The sequence below is a fragment of the Helianthus annuus genome, chromosome 7 (genome assembly GCF_002127325.2).
Source record: "Helianthus annuus cultivar XRQ/B chromosome 7, HanXRQr2.0-SUNRISE, whole genome shotgun sequence".
In the NCBI taxonomy this organism is placed as follows: domain Eukaryota; kingdom Viridiplantae; phylum Streptophyta; class Magnoliopsida; order Asterales; family Asteraceae; genus Helianthus; species Helianthus annuus.
In genome coordinates, this window is record NC_035439.2 from 7467124 (window position 1) to 7479358 (window position 12235).

The following is a 12235-nucleotide window of genomic DNA, read 5'->3' on the forward strand; positions in this document are numbered from 1 at the left end:
AGCTTAACCCCTCTCACAAAGACTCCGAGTGAAATATTAGCTACGAAAAGGGTGAAGAACTCTTTCCCCAAACCACCCCCCATAAAGCCAGGACCAAAAGCCCAACCAAATGAATATTGTGACTTCCACAAGGGCTACGACCATAGAACTGATCACTGCATGTACCTGAAAAGAGAAATAGAAGCCGCAGTGAAAACAGGTAAATTGGCACACCTAGTTAAACAAATCAAGGAAAGGGGGATCGGAAGGGGAAGGATACAAGGAGCCGGAAAGGGCATACGTGGATATGCTTAGAAGGCGAGATGAGTATGACCCCACCAGAAGTGTCAAGGCCATAGTGTTGCCCACCCCCCCCTCGGATCGTATGAAGGCTCCCATACTAATGCCAAACCTAGAGGAGCATGAAGTACAAAGGTTGCCTCTCAACATCTCAGCCATCATCGCCGGGCGCAAGGTGGCCAGGATACATGTGGATGGAGGGAGTGGGGTAGAGGTAATATATGAACACTGTTTTTGAGGTTCGATAGGGATGTAAGGGACAGATTGGAAGAAGACTCGATCCCTCTGGTTGGTTTCAACAACAGCGTATCCCATCCCCTGGGAAAGATTAGACTCCCATTCATTGTTGGGGTAAGAGACCGTGTCTGGACCATAATCCTCACCTTTACCGTGGTCCGAGCACCCTCCAAGTACAACGCAATCCTAGGCAGGCCGGGGATTGGGGAACTATAAGTACAAGCCTCAAACCCTCATGGAGCCTTGGTATTTCAAACACCTAAGGGCTTGGCTTGGGTGAAGTCCTCCTACGAAGTAATATCCTCAGTCTCGGAGGGAGAGGTGGCCGAGAAATCCCAAAAAGAAGGAATTGAGGAATGGGCCCTCTGTGACAGGTTTCCGGGGCAGACGGTCAAGGTGGGCAGCCACCTCAGCGACAAATGCAAAAGTGCCCTCAAGGAGTTACTCCTCCTCAACATAGACGTCTTCGCGTTCCAACATGGGGATGTGACCGGAATCCCGAGGAGTCTAACTGAGCACAGACTCAACACTTACACCTGGGTACAGCCAGTCAAGCAAAAGAAACGAAGCATGGGTCCCAGCAAAAGAAGGGCTGCATGCGAAGAAACAGGGAAGCTGCTCAGAGCAGGCATAGTAAGGGAGGTAAAATACCCCTCTTGGATCGCCAATCCCGTCATAGTAAAAAAGAAAGACGCATGGTGGAGAATGTGCATAGATTTCCAGGATCTAAATAAAGCATGCCCCAAGGACTGCTACCCTCTCCCAGAGATAGACGTCCAGGTGGACTCCCTGTCTCAGTATTCTTTGAAGTGCTTCCTTGACGCGTACAAGGGGTACCACCAGATTCAAATGTCATTAGAGGGTGAAGAGAAAACTGCTTCATCACAGACGAGGGGACCTTTTGCTACACCAAAATGCCCTTCGGGCTAAAAAACACATGAGCCACATACCAACGATTCATGAACACCCTCTTTAGAGAACAGTGGGGACGAAACCTGGAAGTGTACGTTGATGATATTATCATAAAAAGCCTCACTGAGATAGCCATGATAGAGGATATAGCGGGCAAGATGTAAACATGAAGCTAAACCCAGGGAAATGTTGTTTCGGGGTAGAGGAAGGAAAATTCCTAGGGGTGGTAGTCACCAAGGGCGGGATCAAGGCCAACCCAGAGAAAACTCAGGAAGTGGCTGAAATGCGATCTCCCAGGTCCGTAAAAGATATTCAACAACTGAACGGGAGGTTGATAGCTCTTAATCATTTCCTGTCTAAAGTAGCCGACAGGACTCTTCCCTTCATGAAAGTCCTGAAGGACTGTCTCCAGACAAACAAATTCAAGTGGACCCCATAAGCTAAAACAGCTTTCCAAGAGATGAAAGATTACATCTACAAGCTCCCAACCTTAGCTACTCCAGTCCCCGGGGAAGATCTACTTCTATACTTATCTGCATCAAAGGCAACGATCAGTGCAGTAATGATGGTGGAAAGGGAGGAAAAACAAATCCCCATATACTTTATTAGCAGAACCCTCAAAGGCTCGGAAGAGCGTTACATGCCTCTGGAAAAGCTAACCCTACCACTTGTCATCGCATCCCGAAGGCTCCGGAGATATTTCCAAGCACACAAGATCACGCTGCTGACAGACCAACCGCTTCAAAAGGTCCTTAGAAGACCAGAACTATCAGGCAGACTGGCTAAATGGGGCGTTGAGTTAGGAGAACATTCCCTATAATACAAGGCAAGGACTGCAACGAAAGGGCAGCTACTGGCAGATTTCTTGGCAGAAGTCCCCGAGGAAGAGGAAAATGAACTCCTCAAATGGAAAAGCCTGGAGGAGGAAGAAAAGAAGAAGGAGGACGAGGTAGTATGGAAGTTGTTCACAGATGGGGCTTCAAGCGAGGAAGGAAGTGGGGCAGGGATCACACTGATCAGCCCGGAGGGAGTCGAACTAACATACGTCATCAGACTAGATTTCGAGAACACCAATAACACGGCAGAATATGAGGCCCTTCTGGCTGGGCTGAGATTAGCAAGAAAGATGAGAGCAAGACACGTTGAGGCCAACACCGATTCACAACTGGTAGTCAAACAATACCACGGGGAATATCAAACGAAGGATAGCTCGATGGCCCAATATGTAAATAGGGTGAAAAAGTTGGCCAAGACCTTCAAAACTTTCAAGTTGGAATATATCCCCCGAGGGAGAAACAGGAAGTCCGATGCCCTTAGCAAGTTAGCCTCTGTAGCCTTCGACCATCTGGCAAGAGAAGTCAAGGTAGAGGTCCTAACTTCCCCCTCCATCACAATGGAGGAAGTAGCCACGGTCGACAATGATGAAGAAACTTGGATGACACTAATCATAAGGTTCCTCAAAGACGGGAAACTACCCGAGGGTGATTGGGCGGCCCGCAAGATGAGAGTAAAGGCCTTGCAATACGAATTGATAGATCGGGAGCTCTACCGAAGGTCATACTTGGGTCCATCGTTAAAGTGTGTTGACAATGAAGAAGCCAAATATGTGGTGCGGGAAATAAACGAAGGCATTTGTGGCATGCATTCTGGGCCAAGAACAGTGGTAGCCAAGGCAATGAACGCGGGATTCTACTGGCCCAGAATGTACGAGACAGCATCGGAGGATGTCAAGAAATGTGACAATTGTCAAGTCCATGCTCCTATGACACACCGCCATAAGCACCCAATGATACCCGTATCGACGTCCTGGCCGTTCCATAAGTGGGCCATTGACATTATTGGGCCGTTCCCTAAGGGCCTCGGAGGGGTCAAGTATGTGGTGGTTGCCATTGATTATTTCACCAAATGGATCGAGGCAAGGCCCCTGGAAAAGATTACCGGGGAGCAGATGAAGTGATTTGTACTGGACAACATCATATGCAGGTTTGGGGTACCAATGGAGTTAGTAAGTGACAATGGGGTGCAATTCGCATGGAAACCTTTCAAGCCATGGTGTGAACAAATACATATAAGCCAAGTATTTACCTCAGTCACTCATGCCCAGAGGAATGGCTTGGTAGAAAGAGCGAACCAGAGTGTGATTAAAGGAATGAAGGGAAGGCTAGGAAGAAAGCAAAAGGGATGGTTGGAAGAGCTACCTTTCGTCTTATGGGCATACAGGACCACTCCCAAGGACTGCAACAGGGAGACCCCCTTCAGCTGAAAACGAGCAGGACCTATGGGACGGAAGCTGTTATCCCTACCGAGATTGGGTCACCTACTGCAAGAATGAAGCTAAGAGAGGCCAAAAACGAGCAGGACCTCCAAGTGAACCTCAACCTGCTCGAGGAAAGAAGGGAGATAGCAGAGTAAGGGAGGCCAAATACAAGAAGCAACTTGAAAGCTATTACAACTCCAGACTGAAGAAACTCAATCCGGTACCCGGAGACCTGGTTCTAAGGGCAAATGAAGCCAGCCAACATGAAAGCACCGGGAAGTTAGGACCTATCTGCGAGGGACCCTGTAGAGTCATTTGGGCCAATGGCAAAGGGACCTGCAAATTTGAGACACTCCAGGGGAAGGAGGTTCCAAGAACCTGGAACCTCATGCAACTCCGGAAGTACTACATGTGAAAGGCAAGCTTACCCTCAAGAAGGGACTAGTAAAAAACGGCTTAGAAGCCACTTTTGTAAAAGCCAACTGTTAGCTAAGGTCTGTCCCAAGAAAATACATTTTGTATCATCACGTACTGGAGGCCTGAGCCCCCAAACACATATGGTAATGAACAATCTGCTTTTTCTTTTTGATAAAGTACGTGTAATGTATTAAGGCAGACGTACCTAAAAATCTGCAAACCCAATAACAACCAACACACGTGTAAATCAATGTATTAAACACACTAAGTGCCCGGATGTGGGGCAAGATAGGGCCTAGCTAGCCCGGAGGGAGCGGACAAACAAGTTAAGAAACATAATCCCCGATTATAGACTTGTCCAAGGATCACTTTCCTACAAACGATCCTGGTTTACAGGCAAACCACAAAAACAAGAAAATTTTTGTAAGTAAGCTACAAAAGACAAGTGTACAAATACACACTAAAAATTTTGTAATCAAGCTACAAAAGACAAGTGTACAAATACACACTAAAAATTTTGTAATTATACCCTTATACAAAAAGTAACTTAAGACACAATGGTTTGGATCATACTCATTCAAAAAGTCACAACCCTTCAAATTAATATATTACACCCTTTACAAAAAAAAAAAAAAAAAAAAGAAGTCACTAACTTTTAATTTATCATACCCCTTACAAAAAGTCACAACCCTTAACATACATACAAAAAATCACAACCCTTCAAACCACTTTAAAAATATTACACACCTCTAAAAGTCACAACATCATGACAGTTCATAAGATATATGAAAAGATGCAATGATTCACTACACTTAAATATGGAAGTTGTGACTATTCGAAAAGATGTGTAACACTAATACATAATGACACTCAACTAATCCTGGTCATTTTTTTCCTATTAGAACTCCCTCTCATCATCAATTGGCATCAGAGGCCTTGGTTCCACAATTCAAACCAAAATAATGGAACCCCAACATACTCCCCTATTTTGCGATTCACTTACAAAATCAACAAAGAGAAGATTAATTGTCGATTCATTCTTGATCGTCATCATCAACTGATTATTAAGGATCAATTATAAATTTATAATCCATCACAATTTTAAGAACCAACTTGGAGATTAGCGATTCCCACGAAGATTCCGATATTCAAAGTACGAACGATCACCGGAAAATGCTAACTAACGGTTAAAATCCCAATCCCTTAGAGATCCACTAATCATGTTGTTCACAAAAAAGCCAAATTACCAAGTCTCTGTTTTTGTTTTGGAACCCATTAAAACTCTTAGCGGGAAAGCAAAATATATAAAACTCTCAAACTGCTTTATTTAACCTTCGGATTTATTTTTAGCACCACCTACTCTCGATATATTGTGACACAAAATTGCACGCAGGCACGTACAATAATCAGTATGCATAATATTCATATTATCGTATCGAATATACTTAGAGAATACAATATGCATCATGCATACCAATACACACTAATTGAAATAGAACTAACAATAATAATCAATCCTAACATATCTGAGATACGTTCAAGAAGAAGAAAATTAATCAATGATTTAGGTTGCAGGCAACAGAGACAAAGATGATAACGGCCACCAAAAACACCGGAATCGACGGTGGTGCCCAAGTCCCATTCCCAGCGGCAGAGGCAACAAGCATGCGGACAACCGACCCAAGGCGCCAACTGATTTCCGGCGAGAAATTCCGGTGAGTCACAAAACGAAATAGTGAATCGCGAATTCACAGATTTATGGTGAAATTCTTAAATCCCTTAAACATATTAAAAAAACGAATAAACAAATCGATGTTCGAATACAAAAAAAAACAGTTTTCTATTAGTCTGTTCTTCTAATCCATTGAACTCTTTTTTGAAAAATTCAAACAAAAAAAACTTCATAAATTTGTTGAAGTGTTCTGAATAGGAAGCAACATCAGAATCATTTTTTGATTTCAAAAATAAACAAAGTTTAGGAAAATTAAGAGCACTGAATCAAATACTTTCAAATAAAAAAACAAATTCAAGTTTTTTGTTAAACTCATATTAGATGAAGAAGGGAATCCGAGTCTAAAGGTCAAATAAGGAATCAAACGAAATAAAAAAGGTTGAAATCTTTGAAGCAGATCATAATGGACGAAAGGGATTTTAACGGCAAGTTTTAGTTGAGCAAAATTTTGACTTTTGTGAAAGGCAATATTCAGATTATATTTGTAGCAGTTTATTTTTGAAAGTGGGTTCAAAAGGAAACAACAAAGAAAAATCAGATTTATTTTTAAAAAAAAAGAAAGAAAAATCAGATTTAATATTTAAAATATATTGTATGAATTAGCATTTAATAAGGAACATTAATATTTTTAATATAGTTATTTAAAATTCAGAATTTAGTATTTTGATAAAATAAAAAAATTAAGTTTTGTTTTTAAAAAAACAATAAAATGATGATGTTAAAATAAACTTAAGAATTTTCGCATCTATTATATAGTGATACTTAAACATTCATAACATTCATGATCAACATCCCGCTGCAACGCACGGGCTTATACCAACTCGTTAAGCTACAAAAAACAAGTGTACAAGTAACACACCAAAAAATTTCGTAATTAAACTACAAAGTTTTATAACTAAGCTACAAAAATAAGCGGGGATTCTCAGATGAACCCCAAACCAACTCATATGCCTTAGCAAATCACCAAAGAGAAGAAGCGGCCCCGGGAAAAAGCATAAAGAGCTCCCAAGCTACCGGTAACAACACCTGCAAATAACAACAAGACAAAAGTAGCAAGCAGGAGCATACCATCGACATACAGTTACAAAGTAACTACAAAAGCATAATATAGTCAGATACTGGGAAGACCCCAACACAAAGGCCTTCCCAACAGCAAAAGTCAACAGTATCCAAGGTACATAAGTGTTAAATTACAACCATATCGAATCAACCATTGTTTTGAAATTACTAGGAAGCATCCCCAGACAAAGACTTGGGCGAAGAGGATCCGGCAGGGGTAAGTAGGGCCTTGAGTTCATCGATAGACATCAGGGGACGCTCAAGAATCTTCTCGAGAAGAACATGGGTCTTTTCTCCAAATTCTTTGTCCAGCTTGGACAATTGTTTCTTGGAGTTGTAAAGGGGAGTTTCTTTCCTCTCCAAACCCTGGGCAGAGTAAGCATACCCATCTTTTAGACCCGGTTGGTACCCCACATCCCGGTAGGCCCTGTAAATCCTCTCAAGGCTGCCCATAAACTCCTCAGACTAAGAAACAGCAGTAAGGAAGTACCTGAACCCCTCAGTGATAAGCCAATATCTCTCTTTAGCTAGCTTCTAACTATCATCTACAACCATCCCCCATTCAGCATACATGGTGTCCAGATCCCCTTGAGAAACGGAGTCAAGCTCCTTCTGGCGTTTCAGCTCAGCAACCAACTCTTCTTTCTCTTCAACCCAGGCCATCCTCTCCCTCTCCCAAACACGCTCCTTCTGCTCCAACATGGCTCCAGCACCCTAAAGGAAAAACACGGGAAGTATGAAAAATAAAAAAAGGGGGAGGAAAGAAGAAGGATTTGGTACCTTCTCTTCTAGCAGCTTCCGCTCGGCATCAGTCACCCGGCACCGAAGCTCAGCAGCAATGGTTTGGGAAGTTTTGAGATCAGCCTTCAACCCCTCATTTTCTCTCCTTAGCTCATCCATCCGTTGCAGCATACCAGCTCCCCTAAAGAACCCCTCACAAAGGGAAATACTGTACTGATCATCAAATAGGTCAGACCTTAAGGTAGAACTCATAAACTTGTGAGACAGGGGAACAACATGAGCCAGGAAATCCCGAGCAGTCTCAGGAGTCCCCACAACAGTAGACGGGGTTATCTTCGATTTAGGAACATATGGGGCTGGAAGAGCATCAGCAAACAGGGGAGCCAAAGGGGACTGAGAGACAAGACCTTCAGGATGGGAAGGCTTACTAATCCCGGTGGCATGAAGAGGAGAAGCATCAAAGGCTGGAGTAATGCGGGCAGCACTAATCTCGGGAGTCTTATCCCGGACCCGAGAAGAAGAAGGGGCAGTAGGAATCTCAATTGGAGCCTTAGAGCTTCCCTATTCCAAATATAAAAAAAAAGAATCAATCAAATCAGCAAGGAATAAAAAAAATAACCGCAATGCAAAACGTAAAGGGAAGACTCACCAACAGAGGTTCGCTAATAAGGCTAGATGATCTCAGGTGCTTGGATAGAGAACCCTTGGCCCCAACAGGAGGAAGTTCAGAAGTAGCCTTGACAGCAGGAAAAGTCTTCTGGCCACTGGCACTCCGGAGCCTTAACCGAATGTTTCGAGGGGTCGGGAGCACCTTAGGGCCGCTGACCTGGGCTGCTTTCCGTTTATGGATCAAGCGGGTCTCCAGGTCCTCGTCATCTTCAACATTACTAGAACTTTTCATCCGATGGGAACACTGAGAATCTTCCTTCCCGTCAGAAGAACCCTCTTCATCTTTTCCTTCAGCAGCAGAGTCCCCGGCTTAAACAGAACTTTCAGGGACCTTCTTCTCCACACCTCGGCTCATACTTGGCTCAACCTTATCACCCACCATGAACTTAACATCCCTACAATCCCCCTGGAGTAAGCCCCACAGAGTCATCTCTGTAGAAAAACAACACAAGAGAAGACTACCCAAATCCATAAACTTCTAAAAAGAAAGAAAAGGAAAGAAGAACAAACATAACTAGTCAAGGGGGCAGGGAATACCTTTCTTTCCAAAGAAAGCTTTTGGCCGGAGTGAGTAAAAGGGGCTCAAGCCCCCCATGGCCAGTACCCCCTCGGGGAATATGAAGGCCCTTGTAGGATTCTCATGCATCCTTTTCCATTGAACGATTTCATCAGCGGACAAGACCGGGACACTGTCTTCAATAGCCGCTTTCGGATCTCTCAGGGGCGGCGAATCTGGTATCATAGTAGCGGAAACAAAGATAAATTGGCTTTTCCACTCCTTAAGGTAAGTGGAAGTAGGCATGAAAGAATAACAGGGAGGGGATACACTGTCTTTTCGCTTGGCAAAGGTGAACCAGTGACCATCAGAGATCAACTTGTAAAACATGCAAAACAAAGGAACTTGTTGGTGCACTACATCTTTCGACTTCGTCTTGTATCGAGTCTTACATTGTATTGTATAGATTAGGGCACGATTTACGAGAAAACAGTAGGTTATATGTGTTTAGAGAGCTAGTTTTGCTTATATGGTCATTTGTATAGGTTTCGCTTATTTGGTCAGTAGTTTCGCTTATTCGTACACTTGAGGTTCCGCTTTTGTGGACGCGTACGTATAAGCAAAACCTCATCACCTATATAAACCTTAGAAGCGAAATCATTTGTAACTTTCGGATTCCATACCGAAGTGCTGCCGGTGTGAAGAACTGTGTGTAATCTTGTGTTAATCAATACAACTAGCAGTTTTATTGAAGAATCAGCTATTTCTATCTACGTTTCTTGTTATTCCGCACCTAAAACATAGAAGAACGCCTCTGAACGACTCGTTCGGGTCAATTCTCGATCCTACAAGTGGTATCAGATCTTGGGAGGAGGTTTTCTGCAGAATATAGCTGGATTTCATCGAGTTTTCTTACTTCTACACCTTCTTTCTTCACTTCAGAAGATTTTAACGGTCAAAATTCGCTCAAAATTTCACAGATTGTGTGTTATTGGACATTAACAAACCCTAGAATGTTTCGGACCAAATTACAGACTAAAAATGGACAAAATGATCTTCGGATGGGGTTTCGCTTATTCAGACAGTGACTAGTTTCGCTTTTGTGTCACAAGCATTATAAGGTTTCGCTCCAAGGATTATCATAGTTACGCTTTTGTGTCACAAAATTAAAAGGTTTCGCTCCAAATATACTTGGTAGTTTCGCTCGTGTGTCACAGTAAGTAAGGTTCCGCTCCAAAATCATCAAGGTTCCGCTTATAAGGTTCTGCTCTTGTGAACCATATTAGTTTTGCTCCAAGTACACATTAGAGGTTCCGCTCCAAAGGGACTAGAGGTTTCGCTCTTGAGACACCTAGTTGAGGTTTCACTTGTAAAGACTCTCATGTTCCGCTTTTGTGAACAATATCTAGTTCTGCTCATAAAGACATCAGAAGGTTCCGCTCTTGTGTCATCTGGTTTCGCTTCAAAGATCATCTAAGGCATAGTTTCGCTTATCTGGTCATCTGGGTTTCGCTTTTAGTGCACGATCACTTGGTTTCGCTTTTGTGTCACCTTTTTACCATATTTCGCTTATTTGTCACTATTCTTGGAAAACGCGCTAAGTCATCATGGATACTATCATGGATACTGAATTTTACAACGCGTTCGCAACACCGTCTGCTCAGCTGCTATTGCTCAAGCTATGAACCTTGAAAATGAGACGGGAACCACCCAAAAGCCCCCGAAATTGATGAGTATTGAAGAATACTTCGGGTGGAAAGATCGATTCGAGAATTGGGTTCAAGCGAATCATCTCAGGTCTTGGGAATGCATACTGAAGAAATACGTGTTACCGAGAACAGAGTTGCAAGTTCTGAAAGAGTTATCTGAGTTTACAGATCAAGAACGGGTAATGTACAAAGCAGAAAAGATGATGATCAGTCTGCTTCAACAAGCGATCAAGGAAGATATCTTCATTCTGTTACAACACGATAAAACTGCAAAGTCAATCTGGGATGCACTTCGTGTTAAGTTTGAGGGTAGCGAGAACATGATAAAGAGTAAAAAGGCGTTGCTAAAGAAAGAATTTGATCTGTTCAGCAGTCTACCGGGTGAAGACATGAAGAAGCTGATTGAGAGATACTGTCACTTAGTACGATCGATGTCAATGTTGAGTATTACAAAAGATCGTGAAGAGTGGGTGGATAAGCTGGCTGATGCGTTACCTCAGAAGGAGTGGGGAACGTATTTGATGATATTGAAGAACACGGGTGTTTATGACGGGCTGACGATTTCACAGTTCATTGAGAAGATCGAGAGTCAAGATTTGGAACAGCAAAAGATCGCCAGGATGAACAGTCCGAGTGGTCAACAAGATGTAAAAATGTATTATAAAGGGAGTGTTCCAGTTCCAAAATCGGAGAAAAGTCCGAAAATCCAGACTGCGTTTAGTGCTGGAGATTCTACAGAAAAGGTTGATCAGAGTTCAACAAAGAGCAGCAGTGGATTTTCGTCATTTCCGAGTGTCAATCCTAAAGAGTCAAATACAAGCTTTCAGTCTCAAGGCACAAAGACAGGAAATGGTTACGTGATTCAATGCAACATTGCTCTAAATCTTCCAGAAAGTCAGTGTTTTTCTGAGGAAACTGCAAAAGACCACATGGCTCTACTTGGTTCTGTATTGTTATCTTATGAAGGTCTTGTTGCTGGTCGGATCGGGAATCCTATGCTCACTAAAGAGGATTACGATCAGATAGACGCCGAAGAGATGGAACTGATGGATATCAAATGGTGTCTTGCTAGTGTTCTTCGCCGTGCTGAAAAGTTCAAAACAATTACCGGGAGAAACGACTTTCTCGATGCTCATGTATCTACTTTAGGTTTTGATAAATCTAAAGTTACTTGTTTTCGGTGCAGGGAGAAAGGCCATTTCAAACGGGAGTGCAAGGGAAGAGAAGCTAGTGGTGCTCAGAATCCATTCGGAAAAGACGATTACTACCGGAAAGCCATTTATCAGCAGGTTGGTCAATCATAAGATTCACAGACGGCTCATGGTAGGAAGATTGAGGATTCAAAGAGAGCGTGTTTAGGAGATTTCAGCTGGAATAAATTCATAACATCTGACAGCAAAGCATGTATAGTTGATCAAGATGATGAAAGGTTACCTGAAGGGTTCAGCTGGGATATGTTTGTGGATGAGAATGGTGATTACAAAGCTTTCATCGCCAAGATTGTGAGAGAGCCAGACTTGTTTGCCACCTGGATGAAGTCTATCGGTGTAACTGTCAAGTCTATTAATTCTGATGAAAGTTCATTTAGTGGTGATGATAGTGTACAGAGTTCTGATGAGAGTGAACTAAATGATGTTAGTTCAGTAAAAGAAGCTGTTTTTGATCAAACTCCATCTGTATCTGATGTGTCAGATGTTGATTCTGAAAAATCTGCAAAGTTTGATCAT

General features: G+C 42.7%; 1 protein-coding gene across 1 annotated transcript; it reads left to right on the forward strand.

Annotated features, from left to right (window-relative positions):
* The first annotated feature begins 1888 nt into the window (after nt 1–1888).
* LOC110866441 lies at nt 1889–3385 on the forward strand. The gene is made up of 2 exons (XM_022115587.1): nt 1889–2176; nt 2255–3385. Exons 1-2 carry the CDS (start codon nt 1889–1891, stop codon nt 3383–3385), a joined length of 1419 nt encoding a protein of 472 aa, XP_021971279.1.
* The last annotated feature ends 8850 nt before the right edge of the window (nt 3386–12235 follow it).

Bases quoted from the DNA above. Each gene is read 5' to 3' on its own strand.
- LOC110866441 (XM_022115587.1), top strand. From the start codon at position 1,889: ATGAAAGATTACATCTACAAGCTCCCAACCTTAGCTACTCCAGTCCCC. The intron at 2,177-2,254 runs GTCCTTAGAAGA...CTATAATACAAG, and splicing joins CAGACCAACCGCTTCAAAAG to GCAAGGACTGCAACGAAAGG.